General features: G+C 43.5%; 3 protein-coding genes across 4 annotated transcripts in view; 2 read left to right on the forward strand and 1 right to left on the reverse strand.

The window, feature by feature from the left end:
• Positions 1–12,465, reverse strand: part of nt5dc1 (5'-nucleotidase domain containing 1) — a 40,910-nt gene extending 28,445 nt beyond the window's left edge. The window contains exons 1-7 of one of the 2 annotated variants that reach the window (XM_037449391.2): positions 12,255–12,465; positions 12,059–12,162; positions 9,709–9,800; positions 9,185–9,256; positions 8,945–9,054; positions 8,751–8,830; positions 8,585–8,666 (exon numbers count right to left, since the gene is read on the reverse strand). In XM_037449391.2, the coding sequence (XP_037305288.2) occupies positions 8,585–8,666; positions 8,751–8,830; positions 8,945–9,054; positions 9,185–9,256; positions 9,709–9,800; positions 12,059–12,151 (529 nt within the window). In that variant the 5' untranslated portion in view covers positions 12,152–12,162; positions 12,255–12,465. Of the gene's footprint in view, positions 1–8,584; positions 8,667–8,750; positions 8,831–8,944; positions 9,055–9,184; positions 9,257–9,708; positions 9,801–12,058 lie in introns of both variants that reach the window. The other variant, XM_037449390.2, reaches the window with a different exon arrangement.
• On the forward strand, positions 2,485–8,040 carry col10a1b (collagen, type X, alpha 1b). The gene is made up of 3 exons (XM_037449389.2): positions 2,485–2,601; positions 3,048–3,180; positions 6,094–8,040. The coding sequence occupies exons 2-3, from the start codon at positions 3,063–3,065 to the stop codon at positions 7,947–7,949; spliced, it is 1,974 nt and encodes a 657-aa protein (XP_037305286.2). The 5' UTR covers positions 2,485–2,601; positions 3,048–3,062; the 3' UTR covers positions 7,950–8,040.
• Positions 12,466–13,621: 1,156 nt separating the features above from the next.
• LOC119194980 (poly(A) polymerase type 3-like) lies at positions 13,622–16,651 on the forward strand. The gene is made up of 12 exons (XM_062559577.1): positions 13,622–13,893; positions 14,143–14,313; positions 14,476–14,542; positions 14,633–14,714; positions 14,838–14,947; positions 15,048–15,101; positions 15,204–15,315; positions 15,409–15,498; positions 15,616–15,754; positions 15,988–16,060; positions 16,141–16,261; positions 16,398–16,651. Exons 1-12 carry the CDS (start codon positions 13,886–13,888, stop codon positions 16,532–16,534), a joined length of 1,164 nt encoding a protein of 387 aa, XP_062415561.1. The 5' UTR covers positions 13,622–13,885; the 3' UTR covers positions 16,535–16,651.
• Positions 16,652–20,190: the final 3,539 nt, after the last annotated feature.

Here is a 20,190-nt window from a genome sequence, read left to right on the forward strand (position 1 = left end):
ACACTGGATAATATGGAAAACAGAAGCTGTGCATTTTGGCACAACCCCAGTCATCATCAGAGTTAATTGAAGCCACCGAAGGAGCATTACGTCACGTCTGGCGTGCAGCAGGAGCAGCAGCAGCATGTTAGGATGTTTGGAGGAGCAAAGCAGTGTTTAGAGAAGACCCTTCCCAGAAATACCACCCACCCTGCTGTCAGGAGGTGTCTGAAGACATGAGAGAAGAACTCCACATCATTGTCTGATCCAACTGCTTTCCATACAGTGAACGTGTCCTGTTTGTGCAACGCGAGTATCTGGCCATACGCGGCACTTGTTTACCCCAAAAACCTAAGACGTCTAAGTAGCCGTTTACATTAAACCTCCCAACGGCCAGATTTAGATAGGGAGGCATTAATTCCGACACAAAATAAAAAGATCAAAATGAAATAAAGAGCAGCCTTGCCTCACTGCGGTCAGAGCCACTTTCACGATGAGATAATGTGGTTTTTCTGCAGCTTAGAAAGTTGTTAAATGCCGACTCCACCCACTCGCACTCTGTCATTTAACTCTAAGATCTTACCAAGGATGCCACGGCTCACTGAGCGCTCATCTGCGGCCGCCGAGACGTTGATAGTGAAGACGATACGGGCGAAAGGAAGAGAGGCTTTTTGACTTCGGATTATTTTACATTAGTTAGAAATGAAGATCATTCCCATTCTAGATGTAGCTATTTTTGGAAAAAGATTGTTTTTTCTAAATTTAAGGTTTAATGCGTAACTTTCACAACATCGTTGTCATTAATGACACCTTTGGTCTGCCGTCACTATTTTTGCTGCAAGCGAGTGAACCAAAACAGTGACGAGACATCCTGCCAATACAGTGATGAATAAATGATTTATTATAAATGATTTATATTTATAATAACACACCATTCTGTATCATTTTTTGGAGAACACATGCCTGCTAATGTTTGCTTATGTACTGATGTGTATTAATTGCTATTTAATGGAGCAACCAGACCCCTGGGGCTGGTTTTGGCTAGCTTGAAATGACCTCGTTAGATGTTCATTTTTATCCAAACTGGTTTTCCACACTGTTCACACTGTAGGGGAACTGAATAGATGAAAAAAGTTGCTCTCTGGAGCGCACATGAACACCGTGAAAAGGTCTAGCTGGGATGTTGCCGAGCTAACCAGCCTCTGGCAAAGGCCACGTACCCAATAGATTTATGCTCCCCCTTTGATCCACAGTTGGTTGTTTATTTTAATAACTGATGAACGTACATTGATTGTATGTTGACCACTAGTAGAGGTGACATTATGACCGCTATTTGTTCAGGTTTAGCACATTGCACCTTTAAATGAAATATTTTGGAAACAGCACGATAATGATACGATTGCACATTCTGATATTGATCTTTAAATGCCAGAGAGAACTGTACAACATTCTACATTACCGCTCTGTTTACTACCTTGGTGTATGATAGAAGATTTGGATGAGGATAACAAGTATACTCTCATTTAACTGAAATGATAAAGCAGGAACCTCACTTGTGCCTCCTGGTGTTCTAAAGCTGCACTTTGGAGCCCTGCAGCAAACCACACACCAGTTGGCCAGCATCGCGATAGGCTTTTACTGTGAGAAATGTAACCATGAACACAAATAAACCCAGTGGTATTTACATTCGTACACTGCGTTCATCCTGTCAAACACAGAAACTCTGAATAGCAAATAAATTCTGGCTGAGATAGGTTTTTTTGTCACTGTACTATATAATTCTCCATTTAAAGAGGTATTATTTTGTGCATTTACCTGTCTGGATATCTGCATTGAAACCTAAGAACTGAACTGCTGACACATGATGAAGCAAAAAAAGAAGATTACAGATTGAACCAAAACTGACAGAAAATAGCCCCATCTGGTACGTGTTGTCTACTACAGCCTCACCATTATACATTCTTCAGAATGGAGGAAAATATTGTCACTTTACTTTTCCAGAAAAACATCCTGTCAAAAGGCATTTTGTCAAAACCATAATGTTTTTTAGCCAGGCTAAAATAGGACACCAAGAAAGGGTTTTTAACACGTCTGACTCATTCGTCAAAAACAGTAATTAATGTGTATTTCTGACTGAGTGAAGCACGGTATCTTTAAGATCTGCACAGCCACGTAAAAAACAAATGAAACCGCATTCGAGATAAATTAAGAAATGAACTTTTGTTAAAACTTCACACAAAGCAAATTGGACAGCAACCCCTGTCTGCTGCTTTACACTGACAGAAGGAAGCAGAGGAGGAGAGAGGAGACAGGGGGGGGGGGGGGGGGGGGGGGGACATGGAGCAAGGCAGGCCTGTCACCTCAGAGTGACGGCCCCACCTCTCACGACATGGCACCCGTCATTAAAGATGACATCAGAGCAGGGAGGGCTCTCCACGAGGGTAGGTAGATCCTCCACCATGGGCTCAGTATAAATACCTGGAGCCCCGTGCCCTGTGAAGAAGCAGCTGCCTCTCAAGACAGAAAGACAGACTTCCCAACTAAGGATATAACAGCGCAGCGGACGGGACAGCACCCTCCCAACGCCCCCCCCATTGTTTCTCCGGAGCGTAGACCTTCACGGTAAGGGGGGGGGGGGGGGGCGTTTGGTTTTCTTTCTGATTCCAGGTCAGTGCGTGGGGGGGGATTGCCAACTGCAAGCCTGGCTTTCGCTGAGGAAAGGGTCGCTCGTGGTGCGTGCGCTGGTGGCATGGCAAGTGCACCATGAACCCATGGGCTACGGCGGCGTTCACAGTGGGAGGGATTTAGGTGCCTGTGATGGAATGTCTTTTTCTTTTAATTAGCGTTAAAAAGCTGATGCTTTTCAAAGCAGCTTCTCGCTTCAAGAGAGCAAAGCGGATATTTACTCTCCGCAGCCAATCTTGTTGATTTACCATCCACACTGCACGTCGCTTTTCCCTGCAAACTGTCAGTGAAGTGCAGCCACACAGGTTCATCTCACGAGGCCATTTCGTTGCGTGCGGTTATGCAATGATGCTTCTTCTCATTAACGTATTCTGTGTTTGCAGGTTGAGCTTCCCAAGATGGACCTACGGGTGACAAGTGTTCTCCTCGTCCTCCTAGCTTTGGCTGAAGCGACCCGTGAGAAGTACTACCATGTGCCAAAAATGACCAAGTCTGCCCAACCGGTGAAGGGCCAAGGTGAGACCCACACGTCATTTCTCCCTCGGGGTGTCTATGTAGACAAATGCTTTACAAAGTTTTGCTTTGAGAACAATCATGGGCATTGAGCGTTAGTGTTAAATTCTGAAATCTGCATGATGACAGAAGGTTCAAATTAAACCAGACAGAAGTAGGATCTACGGGTGTTTTGTATGATAATTAAACTTCAGCCAAAACCATTGTTTATTTCAAATCACTGCAGGCTGCACAGTTAAACTGATGGCAGATTGTATCAGTTCGATTAGCCAACTGTCCTTTGTTTGAAAAAGAAAACAAATAGAAACCAATGAACCCGCAAAATAACTCTAGTTCCACTTACGAGGAGAGCCACATTCTCAGACTTTTAACTTGTGAAGCTGAAAAGCGATGGGGCAGGTGTCCGCCAAAAGGTGCACTTTTTGAATAAATAAATACATAAAATAAAGCACAATGCTGAATCCATAACAACTGATCTGAAAATCGTGACTTGTAAAGCCCGGAATATTTGACACACAAATGTCCTGATTGCACATTCAAATGGTTATAGTCACCATTCTGATCACCACTAGGTCTGATCTGTAAGATCAGCTCTTATGCACCAGTACCTGGAGAACTGCGGGCTCCTACACATCAGTAAATGAGGCGGCCCAATTCCCGCCCTCCTTCATTAACGGGCATCAGGGTGCACGCCCAGGAGGCCCATTGGCTGAGAGCAAGAGGCTGTGGTTGAACTGGCTGAACTGCTGTGAACGTATATAACTGGCATGTGGAGAATAAATGTAAAAGAGCATTTGTGCTCTGGAAAAATATAAGGTTCCTCGCACGTGTTGACAAAATGTTCTGTATGCGCTTATTTCTCACATATATGTGTGAGTTTACATGGATGTGGAGATGGCCATATAGAACTAGGAGTTCGATATAGACGCACAACATGCGTGTGCGAATCTTTGTATGGGCGAATCAGTATGTGTGTATTTGATAAATTTGACACATGGAACAACCACAAGTCTGTTGAGCGGGATGAGATGAGAATCGTTGTGATCTCGGAGAACTCTGTCCCTATAAAACGTAAATACTAACTGATATCGCTCCTTCATCAATGGGGAAGAGAGCTTCCTTTTTTTCCAGGGGAGTAACAAGCTTATCCAGCTGATTAAGCCTGCGTAGAAGCAGGTTCAAGTTTCGGTGATTTTGGCCAACTTGGCCCGTGGACCCCGAAAAGCCTGATTGATGTAATCTTATCCTAAAAATGTATCGGGCTCCCTCAGTAAGCCACATACGAGGAACGAGGCCCAATTCTGCATGCTTCATGAACAAAAGATAAACCGGTGATCATGGTGTAACTGCCAGGATCATGAATAACACAATGTATTAAATCCCAACCAAACCAAGATTCAAATTCTGCTTTTGACACGTTTACTTGCTTACACGTTTTTTAAGGCGTTGTAATAGGGTTTGTTCGCGTGACTCAATATAAAAATAGAACAGAAAATGCAACAATAAGTGCAAAAAATCTTGGAGATTCCCCAAGCAGATGTTTTTACCGCGTTGAAGGCACACCCTAACAAATTGCTTTGTGGTTTCACATTCACACCACGTAATTACAAAAAAGCTCAACATAGACTGCACAGCAACGCAGATCAACAAGTGAATCCAACAAACACACAAACCACAGCAAGTTTACTGAAGAAAGGGCTGTGCTTTTTAAACGAATTTAAGAATGGATATGGTTGCCACTCTGATTATGAGCATAGTAGTGCTTAGTAGTGTTTTGGGTCATTTGGGTTTCAGCTACTTCGGCCAGTATCATCACCTCAAGTTTGTGGTTTTTATGGCTGCTGAAAAGTCCACTTCTGGCACAAATGTCCTCGTGGGGTTTCAAGCACATCCTATTGTGGCTTAAAATGACAGCCTTTTTTCTCAAAATAACATTTTGAAAAAGAGAGGTCAGAAGGAAAATGTTATTATGCATCATATATATATATATATATATATATTACACACACACACACACACACACAGATTTGCATACACAAAAACACACATGTATTATAATTTCCTACAAGGATAAAAATTACACAAATGTCTGACAAACTATTTCAGAGAAAGGACCACTGGCCTGGTTGGCGCAGGTGTTAAGGCACCAAGCTATTCCTGATCTCTCAGTCTCCTGATTTTGATTTGTCTCTCTCTTATCAAATATCAAAGTTAGCCCTTGAAAAAGATTGAAAAAAAAAAAAAAACAGCCGGGGAAAAAAAAAAAAACAATGCCTTGACTTGCCGCATCATGGTTTTATAGGGCGGGGTTATTCTTATGTTGACTTTATTGATAAATAGAGATTAGAGAGAAAAATCCAGTAAAAAAAAAAACAACCTTGTGTTATACAGCAATTTGCCCTGGCCCATAAACTCCACACATGTGGCAGGATGTGCATCAGGGGGATGTTGACGACTTGCAGACCACTAACTACCTTCAGTGCAGGAAATTAAGGGGTGCAGTATTGTGTAGGTAAATTATACCAAAATTCACAGGAGCTGCTCTCATGCCGACAGGCGTAAGCTTTGTGAGAACATCACCTCAAACCAGTGGTGCTGTGGAGACTATCCTGGGAAAGAGTGCTGTCACCACAACCAGGCCTGCAATAATAGGGGGCTGTGTTTCATGTCAGATTGCGGCCATATGTAGAAGAGTACAAAACCTATGGTTATTTCTCCACCAAGGTTAAAAAGACCATTTAAAATGAAGCTATTTCTTGATCAATAGTACACACCCTACTTTAGTGTCAGTTTACTAAATCAAATGATACACATCAAACCAAATAAATCTAAACAAAAACACCTGAGCTCTACAACCTGTGTTGTTTATATCATCAGAATAATTGCATCACGTGTCTGTATTTATGTTTTTCCCAGCCGTTGTAGGCCACCCAGGTCCTCCAGGTCCTCCAGGTGAGCCAGGACCAATGGGGCCATACGGACCTCCTGGAAAGAGTGGTGTAGGACATACTGGACAACAAGGCCCTCCAGGTCCTCCTGGACCCCCTGGCTACTCTCAACCTGGTAAACCTGGTTCACCAGGTGGCTATGGAAAATCAGGCAGCCCTGGCATCCCTGGTCAGAAAGGGGAACCTGGCGCAACTGGACCAATGGGTGCCAGAGGTGCACCTGGTCCACATGGAACACCTGGACCTGCTGGACTTTCTTCAAGTGGAAAACCTGGACCAGCTGGCTACCCTGGGGCAGTGGGACAAAGAGGTGAGCCTGGTTTGAAGGGACATCCTGGTGTTCCCGGTCTTCCTGGATCCAAAGGAGACAGAGGCATTGGAGTTTCTGGGGCTCAAGGAGCGCCAGGTGGAGTTGGACCAATGGGCCCACCTGGAATGCCTGGCAAATCTGGAGCTGGTATACCTGGTGCAACTGGCTATCCTGGAGAACCTGGCAAGGGTGGTGTGCCAGGAAGAGATGGCTCTCCTGGGGCAATGGGTTTGCCAGGACCAAAGGGTCACACAGGCGCTCCAGGTATTGGAGCATCAGGGAAACCTGGCCAGAATGGTAGCCCAGGTATGCCTGGACCTATGGGTTCTAAAGGTCCACAAGGTCCAGCTGGTCAACCAGGCTCACCTGGCATGCCAGGTGTTGGCCAGACAGGTGCAACTGGACTACCAGGTAGCAGAGGTTCCCCCGGTACTCCAGGAACAACTGGTCAGAAAGGAGAGCCAGGCCCGACTGGCTATACTGGTCAGACAGGTGCTCTAGGTCCTATAGGCCCAGCTGGTCCACAGGGTGCGAGGGGATTCCCGGGTGAGGGAGGCCCCCAAGGATCCAAAGGCGACACTGGTATGGTAGGTGCACCAGGCCCGAGAGGAACCAAGGGTGACCAGGGTGCCCAAGGTTTCACTGGAAAGCCAGGTTCTACAGGGGAAGTAGGTCCGCAAGGACTCCCAGGGCATACTGGTCCTCAAGGCCAAAAGGGTGTACAAGGCCATAATGGTCCCCCAGGGATTCCAGGTGCAAATGGTGCTCCTGGACTAAAAGGACACCCAGGCCCCTCAGGAGGACAAGGAAAAAGTGGTGAGAACGGAAGACCAGGATCTATGGGACCAGTCGGGCCCCCTGGTCCATCAGGTCCCACTGGGGCTAAGGGCCATCCGGGTTTCCCAGGCCCACCTGGCCCTGCTGGCATAACAGCTAAGGGAATTTCTGGTCCTCGGGGTCCCCCTGGAACTCCCGGTCCCAGAGGTCAAGATGGTTACCCAGGCCCTGCAGGTCCTCCTGGTGCTCCTGGCCCACCAGGCGAGATGGTCTACCACAATGAGAAGAGCATGCCAATGAAGTCCCACGACATTGGGATGTCTCATGAAATGGTGAAAGCCCCCATGTCCGCCTTCAGTGCTGTGCTGACCATAGCCTACCCCCAAGCTGCAACCCCTATTCCGTTCAACCAGGTTGTGTACAATGGGGAGAACCACTACGATGCCCACAGTGGTGTGTTCACCTGCCAGGTCCCAGGCCTCTACTATTTCAGCTACCATATGCACGTCAATGGTGCCAATGCACTAGTCGCCCTCTACAAAAACGAGGAGCCAGTTATGTTCACCTATGATGAGTACAACAAAGGCTTCCTGGATCAGATGTCAGGCAGTACTGTTCTTATGTTGAATGCTGGTGACAGAGTCTATATCCAGGTCCCCGATGAGGACAGTAATGGTATATTTGCAGCAGAGAATGTTCATTGCGCATTCTCTGGGTTCTTGATTGCCTCAACGTGATTCTGCTAAAACAAGTAAAACCTCAAAACCTTACAACCCTTGAACTACTTCTAAATTCCAAATCAAGATGGTAGGTTAAAAATAAATAAAACTGCCATTCAAATCTTACAATAAAAGTAATGTTGTTCAAAATAATTTGCCAAGAAGGGAATTGACTTGTAATTGAGGTGTAATGATGACTACAATTTTACAGTATATGGTTTAAATTGATCCCTTTCCCCACTGTGTGTGCCTTTGTAGTTCCAAGAAAGATGAAACAATATTGGAAGGTCTCTTAAATGGTGCTTTTTTTGTTTCTTTTTATTAATGTCTGTTGTTTAAGAATTTCCTGTGATATACATACAAAACATTCACATAACGGTGATCCCTTGTACGTTGTATGTAATTAGAGATCTGTACATTCACACAAGCACTGTGATCAGTAAAACAACACACATTGAGAAATTCAAACTGCGTATCTTTTTTCTTTTTTTTTTTTAAACAACTATGTCCGATTGGATGTGTTAAGTTATGTACCGCTTGCTGACCAAAACACAGAATAAAACTTTGAAAAACAAAGATCTTTCTTGTGTATTATGTGTGTGGTTCTTATTTCACAGTGAGCCGCATTCTCTGCTTTGGATTAAAAACTGTACCTTTGAACGCAGCCGTGTTGTAGTTGTGGTCAATGGCAGCAACCATGTCTTTCCAAAAGTCGGAATTCACCTCATTCCCACGCTGTTGAAACATGAAAGTTGAAATTGAATATTCTTTTCGCCAATTGCAATTAGAAATTTGTAACTATATCTTATAAAATATTACCTTGCGCAACATGTCGACAACTCTTCCACAGAGGAGAGCCCCGGGTAGATCAAAGTAGTTGTCATAAAAATAGTATTTTGCTGCAAAGACCAAAATAAAAAAGTCAATGACATCAGGTGACGGCCGATGTGGAGAAAGGCACCTCAGACTACTTAAGAGCAAACAACATGCAGATATAGGTAATAAAGACCTACGGGATCTTGTGAAGGAGGTATTGAGGCTGTTGAAGTGTTTCCACTCCCTCTTTGGACCATAGTGTTTGATGATGTCTTCAGTGCTGAGGTCATTGGTTCCATGAGTAGCTCTAATCAACCAAGAGATAAAAAGGTTTCTATTAACATATTTCAAAGATCAGTAAAAGCACTGACAAAGTAACTGCAGAGATGTTTGGAGTGTCAGAGCGAATATCTCTTTTCATGCAGCAGAGGGCATACCGCAAGACAGTTCCATCCTCAGCCAGCTTCACGAGGTTTCCATCTTCCAGGTCCACCACGAGTCCCTTGAAGCTGTACACAACATGTAGCATGTTAGAAATACACTATATCAACACATCGTCACTGCTGTCTACAAATCCAGGAGACGCAAAGCTTCACTTGCACTACACTGAACACATTTTAACAAAGCACAAGTGATTAATTATAAAAGGTGTTTTATCCTAGCGGAAACACTGGGTATCTAAAAAACAGTAACAACATAAGCCCATTTGCCTTTAAAATCCTTTGGATAAAACAAACTAAAATGCAACAAGGATTTTGCTTTCTTCACATACCATAACCATAAGCTGTAGTCAGTGAAGGGTCATGAGATGATATTACATAAACCAAATATTGTTACTCTTGATACTGTTGATCGCTGCCACCAGGTTGGGTAGAAAATATGAAACGTCATACGATGAATGGAGTCTTGTTGCTCCTAAGGCTTAAACAGGTAGCTCATTATACTACGGTTGCTGACTCACCAAAAATCCCAGGTAGCAGGGGTCAGGTTCAGCAGGTCCTTGTCATAGCCTTTATGCTCCACCAGATACCTGGCAAAACTTTCATAGATCAGCTGCAAAAACAAGGAGAAAAGAGCACTGTCAGCAGAGGTATGCTGGGAATATCAAAACTACATTATGTGGTTTAAGGCGATCATTGAAAACTCTTTCGGTTCCACTAATGTTTGGCCGCACAGTAGTTGCATTTCGTTCTTTCTCCCAATTCATTTGATTTCATTTCGCACAACCGTGACATCTTATAAATGTGTAATAGCAAACATTCACTGCCAACTCAGACAGAGAGAAAAGTAGTATTTCCGCCTGCCGTGTACGAGATGCTGAGCAGGTGGTGAGTGGCGGGTTGGTCAGAGGGGTTCCAATGAAAACCGCCTCTCAAGGCTGCTGGAAACACCGTAGAAGGGCGCTCTATAGGAGTGGAAACCCTTACAATGAGCGAAAAAGCTCCACCAGGCAGAGAGGAACTACTCAGTATCGGGTGTTTCTTCACTGTGTGTTTAAGTGCGACAGTTGATGAAGTGGTATTTCATTCTATCATAAACATACAATAAAATGCGTAGAGCATATATACAAACTAATGTACATTGTGACTGAAAAGGTGCAGGCAGGGATAGCATCATGCTTATATATTCCTATCCTAAATTCTTGTTAGAAGAAGAACAACTGGCTAACATCAGGAAGAACATTATGTTTTATAATTCGTGTTAGATATAAAAGGAACGATTTCTATTGGCCCTAAACTGGCATCGAGGAGGAGCAAGTCCTCTCACTGCAACACAAGATCCCATCACATCCAATGTGTGGTCTCCCAACATTAATGTAAACATAAGGAACAAAGCGCGAGTGTTGTATGGTGCTTGGTGTGTCTCTAACTCTCATCCTTATCAGACCTGTGTCTGCCCTCTGACCTTACACGCCTCGAGACAGTGACTCCCTAAATGAGCACTAAGAAAGAGCTTTTGATTACCAATTGCAGTTAAATGAAGTAATCTAAGTTGTAGTAGGTTATGCATTACAGGAGAGGGGTGTTAAGAGAGGGTGTACAAATATGTATTATGCAATGGTCTTTAGAGTAGAAGTATAGATACTAGGGGTTTAAAAAACTTCTGTAGAAGTTGAAGTATCAACTCAAGGGGTTTACTTAAGTAAACGTGGAAAAGTACTGGTTCTACTGGAACTACATTAAAGTAAAAGTAATGTAAGGGAAACACGGAACTGTCAGAGGTCGGTTATCAAAACATAACCCTTTTGTCCAGCTTTATGAGCAAATACAGAATCCCTTTGTGTTAATTTCCAAAGCCTCACTTAATTTAAAACGCTGCGCTACTTGCAGGTCGCTGTGTTGTGACGTTAGATGGTCATGAAGATACTCATTTAACGTGACATGGACTTTGCATGAGGAGGAGGCGGCGGGTCCACGTCGCTAAATACCCAACTGAGGTTCTGAAAAAGGATCCGACCACCGGAGGAACCGACCACCGCAAACTGCCTTTCCGAAAAAGGAACCTTCCCCCCCGGCGTCACTCTGATCTGCAGGTGCATCGCGAATTAAACCAATCGGGTGTCGGAATGCTTGCTATTTGTTTATACTTCTCATCCAACCACAATCCAACTCACTCTATCCGGATGGCGCGATTTATCTGTATTAGGGTTTCTTTTTGTGAAATATGAGTAACGAGGCTATTTTTAAAATGTAAGGAGTAAAAAGTAATAGAAAAGTATAGATACCCATTTTGACGTAAGGTTTTTTTTTTTTTTTAAGTAAGGTAACGAGCAGCGAGGACACAAATGAACCGCAGGCCCGATGAACCAGGCCGTAACGATTGGCCGGCTGTTCAACAAACAGCCGCTGTGCGCTTTGTCACTCGGCGTCACAGTGGTGTCCCAGCTGTGAGTCCGCGGCGATCGACCGATGCTTCTAACGCGTAACGAATGAGGCGCGGGGACGCCGCGGAGCATCGGGGAGCATCGGCAGACACGCACGATCCTCCCCCCCCCGCCGCCGTTCCACCCGTGAGTCACGCAGAGTGACTGCAGCATCAGGAGAGTCGAAATCCCTCTCTCCCCCCCCCCCTCCATAGCACACATTCCCTTCTCCATTCAACCACTAACGCACAACAAGAGGGCTTTTTTTTTTTCCTCGACACAACGCATCAGTGCACGAGAGAAGAAAAGAAAAAAACCGCCAAAGTGACCGTGGAGCTTATTGACGGCCGCGTGCTATTTTTAATACAGATGTGTTGCCGGATAGAAGCGGCACGGCCACCGTATGATTACGTATCGGAGCTAGCTGCTGCACGCGCCTCACACTCACCCTGGAGGTCTCCTTCAGATGGTAGCGGCAGAGCGTGTGGTCCAGGTCGAAGCCGATAACGTCACCGTCCGACAGGCTGAAGTATTCGCTCATGGCTGCAGGCGCTGAAGGGGAGAACCGCGGGGGATAGGCGTTCCGCACACACATCAACTTGTGCACAGCACCACAACACCACTAACGTGCCAATGTCACTGACCGACTGCGGTTCCTGTGCACGCGCTGCTCGGCCTACCGCGTGCGGTACCGCCAACGCAGAGAGACCCGAAGCCGTTTAACCAGGTTCCGGAATCGATCACCGGTGGACGGTTGACGTCAATAAGTTGCCCATATGTAATCAGAAGTTAAACTCCTGTGTGCCAGAAGAAGGCGGCAGAGAGGCGGGAACGTGCCGCGCTTCCGGGTGGGGAGCGAACCCGTAACGCACGGTGTATGCGCGCAAAAGGAATCCGAAAAGCGCAGGGAATTACGCACGGCTAGGCAAAGGGACCTGGGGGCTAGAGGAGCCAACACAAGTGCAGAGGCCCCCGTTAATGGGTTCGACCAAGCTGTAAAAGTAATAAAGCGATGATACCCTTCTACTTTTATACAAGTCATTGTAACGTTCAAACATACATTTACACCATGTGATAAATAGTATTTATGTGACGTCATTTTAACATTGTGGGGTGACAATGCCAAGTGCACCAATCTTAGAGAACAAATGAACCACAAATTAAAATAGCATAGAATGAGCAATAAAGATATTAAACTTACCTATGATGTATGATGGAAAATGTATTGCCTTCGCCTATTACTTGTTACCATTACCTAAGTACTTTTTCATATTTCTAACTGCCCAAACACTGCCAAAAAAATACCAATGACATACTCATTGGTATTTTTACACTAAAATTAAAGAAAACCAATGTGATGTTTTGTGGATGCTTTTTAATTTTAAATGGAGATTACCACCGCATCAAAAACTAGAGTCAGCATAACATCTGCTTCAAGGTATCAGCTTACTGCATTTTTTGAGGGTCGGTATACTCTCGAAAAGCATCAGGTGTCCAAAGTGAATCAATTAAGTAAGTTCTGGGGGTTATGCCAGTGCAAGGTTCACTGTCGCTGGTCACTGGCTCACCGTCAATCCAAATCACACAGGTTTGGATACCTGTGATACTTCATTGCACAAACTTTTATTCTTTAAACAGCTACAGTTAAGGCGACCTGAATGAGCACATGTTTAGCTGAACTGCTGTACTATTTAGCACTGGGGAAATGTTAACGTATTGAAGTTACCCTTAGCTTAAGGTAGGGCTTAGTTTTAATTAATAATTTAATTATCTTGTGTAAAAACAACGGTGTATTGTCTCCATGTTCACTTCCAGATAATAAAAGTCAAATTATATGGATATATCTTTATTTTTTTTGTTTTATTTTCATTTTTTTTTAAAAGTTGCAAAGCACTCAAAACAGGTTTGTCAGATTTTTTACTTTTTTCTTTGCCAAATAGTCACATTTTGATATTTTTAAGTCAGGTACAGGTTTTCTGTGAAGAAAATGTTGCTGTTGTCCCAAAACAGACTTTTTATTTTACCATTTAGTTTGGACGTAATCATTTCACTGGGTAACATCAGGGAATCCTGTTCTTTAAAGAGAACACGAATAAGAGTTGAATGACCTCCGAACAACAACATTTCGTGGTTTGGTTCGAGAACCTCTTGTGGAAGGGAAAGACTCGATCGTTCTGAAATCCACTCACTTCGTGTCCAGCCACTCAGAGTGACAGACTTATTCATACTGGGAACGATTATATTTCCATAAAACAAGCGATCAATCGAAGCAACCATGTCTCCGTAAGTAACGTGTTGTTTCCCCCCATTGTTTTATCAAAACATGTTAAATGTTGTAACTGGTATCAATACACAACACACGATATCGATGATACAGTACATTTTATTTCAGATTTTCTTTTACAATTGTACTCTGACTTCACATCATATTTCCAACCAATGCTTCTGTGATGTTTCTGTGCGCGCGCGTGTACGTGTAATACACGCGGAAAGGAGATTGTGGCACTGTGACACGTAAATGTCCCTTTTCAGTCCATGTAAGAGCCAAGCTGCCTTCCCCCCGGACCCCCCATGGTGGTACGGGATCAGCGCTCCCATCAGCGAGGACCAGCCTGGAGAGGACCAGCTGATCCTCACCGAACAGCTGGTCGAGACTCTGGTCACGTGTGATGCGTTTGTGGACGACTCGAAGGTGCAACGCAGGTACGAACTACCTTTTTTTTCATCAGCTTCACCTTATTATTTTCATATAAAAGCTATTTTAGATTTCAGTCTGTTTTGTGAGTTCTTGCTGAACTGAATGAAGATAAAATGTGATGGTTTTGCTTTAACTCAGACTTAAAACAACCCTCTCAATGTTTGCAGAGAGAATGTTGTGAAAAAGCTGGAGTCACTATTTAAGGAGTGGCTTAAAGAAATCTGCAAAGAGCTGGTAAGACATCCATCTATCTATAGTTTTTCCTTGAACAAGGAATGTTTTGGCATAAATAGATTTTACATTGTAACTTTTTTTGGGCTTCAGAACGTACCTGATCTTCTGACAGAAAAGGTTGGAGGCAAAATCTTCACAATAGGGTCCTATTATCTGGGGGTTGACTCTAAAAGTAATCACCAGTTTCTTTTCTCAAGCATATAAGACCGTGGCTCAAGCTGTGCATGGTGAAGGAAACGGCTCGGAGCATTTACGTATACTTTCCTTTTCATATGAGTTTGTGCTGTTCCTACAGATGATGATATTGACGCCCTCTGCGTCGGACCCAGATTCATTGAGAGAAATCACTTCTTCACCTCTTTCTTTGAGAAGCTGAAGGTTCAGAAGGAAGTGGAAGACATTCGGGTTAGTCTATCGGATTTATTGCTATCGCTGTGATTCTTTAAGTCAAAGAGCATTTTTCTCCCTTCTTGGGGCTAATGACTGACTATATTGTTTTCATTAGACCATTCAAGGCACCTTGGTCCCAGTCATCACTATGTCTTATAAGGAGATTAAGGTAAGCTAAAGAAAAAGGTAAAACTACTATCTGCAACATAACTATTCCAGATTTGCTTGCATGTGTCTTAACGATTTTGCTCGCACTCCTGTTATTTCCTAGATTGACTTACTCTTTGCCAGTGTGTATCGCAACAACATCCCCGGAAACATGGATCTTCTAAGCAACACCTTTCTGAAGACCTCAAGCATACAATGCATCAGGAGTCTCAATGGTGCGGATCGCTGCAGCGTTGGCATCTGACAGCCCAAACGGGTACCGGCGTGGCTGTTTCTGTTACCTTTTGTGATTGTTGTGTTGTTTGTAGGCTACAGAGTCACACGGGAGATCCTGAGGTCTGTGCCAAATGTCCAGAGCTTTAAACTGGTTTTGAGAGCCATCAGGCTGTGGGCCAAACGTGAGTTCAACACACTCGAGCAACCGCTCATGCATGGATCCGATAATCCAGCAATAATGATATTGTCACATACTTGTATTACTTACTTTATTTCCTCACCCTCGTATTTCTCTTCAGGGCGTGACATTTACTCCAGCATGCTGGGCTTCTTGGGAGGGGTGTCATGGGCCATACTGGTGGCCAGGATCTGTCAGCTCTACCCAAACGCCACAGCGTCCACCCTGGTCAACAAGTTTTTCAAAGTTTACAGCATGTGGTGAGTTCTCCAGTTTGTCGGGTCTAGTTAATGCCTGGTTTCCATTAAATGCTGTTTGAGCTTGTTTAAACAATATGACATTTGTGAACCCACCCTTTGGATGTGAGGCCAGTTAAATATTAACCAGAACACCTTCAAAGGCATGCTGGGTTGAATCTTTAGGTATTTATTATTTCCCTCCACTCTGAAAGTGAAGCCGAGTGTGAATGCAAAATGAATTCCTTGCGTCTCAGGAAGTGGCCGGTCCCGATTGAGTTGAAGCGTCCGGTGGATTACAACTTGAACCTTCCGGTTTGGGATTCCAGGGTAAGGACGCGTCGCTCCAAACGTTGGTAAGTTGGCACAAAAGGCACGTGAGTAAATACTGTGTTGCCCTGCACCTCCAGGTGAATCCAAGTAACCGCTGCGACGTGATGCCCATCATCACCCCGACGTACCCGCAGCAGAACACGGCATTCAACGTGTCTGCCTCCACCTTGGCCGTGTGGCGGGAGGAGATCGAATGGGGTGTGTAGTCACTAGACATCCATCAAATCCTTCTCAGACCTCTCCTTGCTCCTAAAACTCAGAGAACTTAAATGGTATATGGAATATTCAATTCTGTGATTTTGTTTGACTCAAACGTTTCCTTCCTCATTCACAGGCCTGGCCGTCACTGAGGACATAAAAAAGAAGAAAGCTGACTGGTTGGAACTCTTTCAAAAGCCAGACTTTTTAAAGAAGTACCAGTATGTATTAAGCTGCCTAAAAATTCACAGATACACACACCTTTATAACTAATGAACATTTTCCACTGGTTTGTTTGTAATATATATATACTATATACACACTGTATATATACAAGATATGTATGGATATGTAAAACAAAAACCCAAAACCCTGTGAATGATCTCCTGTTCTCTCGTGCCGTGGTTTGTGTTGTTCTCAAAAACCAAAGTATTGAGTTCACACGTTGCACTATTTGTGTTCTCTCCTCCTGATCATACTCTGATGCTTCTGTTGTTGTGACCCAACACGATTGTCAAATGCCTGTTGTGTAATCAATATGCTGGTATTATTATCACTATTATTCTTTTTTTATCGAGCCGCTGATATAAATTATGACTTGATATTTTTTTTGGAATGCCAGTTTCCCAATGAGAGCGCAGGTGGAGTTTAGTTGTGTTCTTGTTTGGCAGACATGAATCATCTGATTGTTTCTATTTGGATTTATAAATATTCATTTAACCTTTAAACCCTTAAGCCGTACTTGACTGAAATGAGGGAGTTGAATTCTTATTTGTCCTCATGGATGTAAAATCTGGACTGAAGCTGTTAATGTGTGCTATCTGACTTTAATCTGTAGTTCCAGGAGCTTCCGTTGTTTCTATTGCTTTATTGTATCCTCCTGTTTTAATAAATCTGCTACGGTTACAATCCTTCTTGCTCTTTCTTCTATTCTTCAATTTCTTCCACAGTAGAAAAGTCAGAACAGGCGGTGTTCTTGATTTGGGAGCTTGAGTAACAAGTTGTGTTGTTAAAACTACATGAAATAAACACACGCAGGTTCATAAAGAAGAGCGCATTACCCCTTAAAAGAGTCCACAGAGGTTCTTTCGTTTAACGTTTAAAATGCAATGATGAAGATTTTTGTTTAAATGGTGTTACACATTGATCAGAGATTCTACTATTGGTGAAACAGAAAAAAAGATAAATGTATTAAAGATGACAGCCTGTGTACAAAGGCTCAATGCGGTGACTCTGTTGTTTGTAGACATTTCATCCTGTTGCATGCTTCTTCAGCCCCTGGAAAGCAGCATCTCGAGTGGTGAGTACACAGAGCAAAGAAAGGGAAACTGGGTCAGGCTTTGGGATTTCTATCCGCCATCTCAGCATTTGTCATTTTCTATCCACCTGCTGTGGCGCTTTTTGAAAACCATGTGTTCTCTCTCGTCAGGGTTGGCCTGGTTGAGTCTAAAATCCGAATCCTGGTAGGAAATCTGGAAAGACATTTGTATATCGACCGGGCCCACATTAACCCACAGTCCGCCTCTGGATCGTACCACATGTGTGCCAAGTAAGGCCCCGGGATTTTAGGTTATTTTTAAATGATGGCAAGAGTAGTAGCCACTAAGTGAATGATGTCACTTTCTAATTGCTATTAACCCCTTACTGTTAATCTGTTCTCATGTAATACAAATGTTCAGTATCAGAACTGGCGTGTTATTTTGGTAGTCGGATGTGTTTACTGTATTTTCATGTGTTTCAGAGGCAAGCAGAGCACCAAGTGGTTGATCGGCCTATTCTTCAATATGGAGGAGCTTAAAACACCGACAACAAGCTTGAACGTCCCCCTCGCGTCCTTCATCAAGACAAGTATGTTTTGCATTTATCTTAATTCAACAACAACAACAACAAAGCAATGTGGTTTTGTTATTCTAAATCTTGTTTGTATTATTCGCTGTCGCAGTCTTCAGTCTGGCACATAGCCGTAAGATCTATAATAGTGGGATGAATGTAACAGCCAGATACATGGCCAAGCACCAACTCATATGGAAGATGCCCGACATATCGTTTCCGAAACCAAAGCCCGTAGCAGGCCGTCGAATCCCCGCCACCGCGCCGAGTGGTCCCAAAGCAGCAGGCCAATGCACGCGGTCGTCCAGAAGACGCAAGAAGATCAAAGCTGACACGGTGCGACAAACTATTTCAGGCGGTATTGACCAGCTACAGATGTGAACACGCACACCCGCGTTGACACAAATCACACCAACACATTTTCCCCCCTCGTTCTCTAAACAGGCCTCTGTGGCTCACTGCTCCAGCCGACCTGCTGCAACCTCCACCAAACCACGGGACCGAAAGAGACGCCGTCCTCCTCAGCCGGAGGTTTCATCCAAAGGGTTGAGATCTCGTGAGGAGCCAACCGAGGGCCTCCACTCGGAGTCCTCTGGTGTCTCACTCGGTGTGAGCCCACGGAGCACAAAGAGGCCGCGCAGTCCTGAGCCCGAGACAACAGGCCACAGAGTCAAACGTTGCCTGGTATGTTAAAACAACCCTCCAAAAGTTTACATTCCAAGACATCCATGTTTAGTGACTTTCTTCCACGTTTATTTCCTCTCAGGATCAGCCCGATGTGGAGCTGTTGGAGCTGCCCTCTGTCCTCACCAGGCCCGCTGCAGCTCCAAAACGGGACGTCAAGATTCATCTGCTCAGGTAATGGTGCAGAATTAACTTCTCCTTAAAGGGTCTGAAGCAAACCTCTACATCAGGGGTCTTCAACTAAAATGTGAAAAGGTCCAGTTAGAGAACATTTCTAGACGCAAATGTCTGAAAGTTCATAATGTGAATTATAGAGTGAAGAAATAGAGGAATAGAGTTGCATCAACATCTGTATGTAATCAATACACGACTAACAAATCAAATGAATTTAGTACGATTCTAAAACTCCTTTGACAATATTTATTGTCACATATTTGTGCAAATGAAAATAATGTTCTCTCAATTAACTAAATAAAAGTATGACTGCATTTAAAAATGCATTATTTTTGCATGTTCAAATAAAGCTCTTCATTTCAGAGAAAATAAAATCCCAGGAAGTTAAGCTTGAATTTCCCCTTTTCTGCTTCAGATTTTGGACTTGACAGTCTCAGCAAAATATAAATAATTCATCTTAAAACATTAAAACACGGTTTAATAGAATACATGCTACACATGCTATTCAATGAACGGTTTACGTATTGACTTAACTTTTTATCTTCTCATGTATCTCACAGTAAGCATAACTGAGTATGTTGCTGACCGAGAGGGACAACGACATCCTTACACTCCATCCTCCTGGTCAGCCTTCATCGCCATCTGCAACCCAGAAATACAGTGTTTGTCCATGATTTAACATCTGTAATGTGTAAATTGTAAAAGAATAGTTCATTGGAAAATAAAGGGTTGAATCATTTTCTTGAGTGTTTTCTTCTTTTTCTTTTAAGTATCGATGATTCCGGGGTTGTGTAAAAATATTTTACATATTAAGAACTGATTTAGTTTACGTACTCTATGCTAGTCTCTACACTCCTGCACTACATTGAGTCTCTATGTTGCATAGAGATGATAAAGCATCTAAAACGTTAGACATTTTTTTTTGTATATTTATCTAATAAAAGACTGTCCCTGGCATAACATACATTATTCCCCTCCTGGTGTAACATTTGGCCTGATGTTCACATGTAAATATTCAATAAGACCATAAACAAAGTTATGTTAATGATGGTAACATTAAAAATGCAGCACCAATAGTTACATTCAACACACAGTTGGACCTGACTCTGACACATCCTGCAGTGAAATACCCAGTGTCATCTTATGTCACTACAGTCATATTCATATTATGAGTTTATCTCCCCTTCATTAAATCACCTCTTTGAGGTAATTCTTAAATTTAGCATGTTTTTTTTGTCCAA

Source organism: Pungitius pungitius, chromosome 20 (genome assembly GCF_949316345.1).
Source record: "Pungitius pungitius chromosome 20, fPunPun2.1, whole genome shotgun sequence".
Lineage (NCBI taxonomy): Eukaryota > Metazoa > Chordata > Actinopteri > Perciformes > Gasterosteidae > Pungitius > Pungitius pungitius.

What these genes read in the sequence shown, in the direction of transcription:
- col10a1b (XM_037449389.2), top strand. Translation starts at nt 3,063, where the DNA reads ATGGACCTACGGGTGACAAGTGTTCTCCTCGTCCTCCTAGCTTTGGCT. An exon ending in CCAACCGGTGAAGGGCCAAG is followed by an intron (nt 3,181 to 6,093) that starts GTGAGACCCACA and finishes TGTTTTTCCCAG; the next exon opens with CCGTTGTAGGCCACCCAGGT.
- LOC119194980 (XM_062559577.1), top strand. An exon ending in ATGCATCAGGAGTCTCAATG is followed by an intron (nt 15,316 to 15,408) that starts GTGCGGATCGCT and finishes TGTTGTTTGTAG; the next exon opens with GCTACAGAGTCACACGGGAG. An exon ending in TTCAAAGTTTACAGCATGTG is followed by an intron (nt 15,755 to 15,987) that starts GTGAGTTCTCCA and finishes CTTGCGTCTCAG; the next exon opens with GAAGTGGCCGGTCCCGATTG.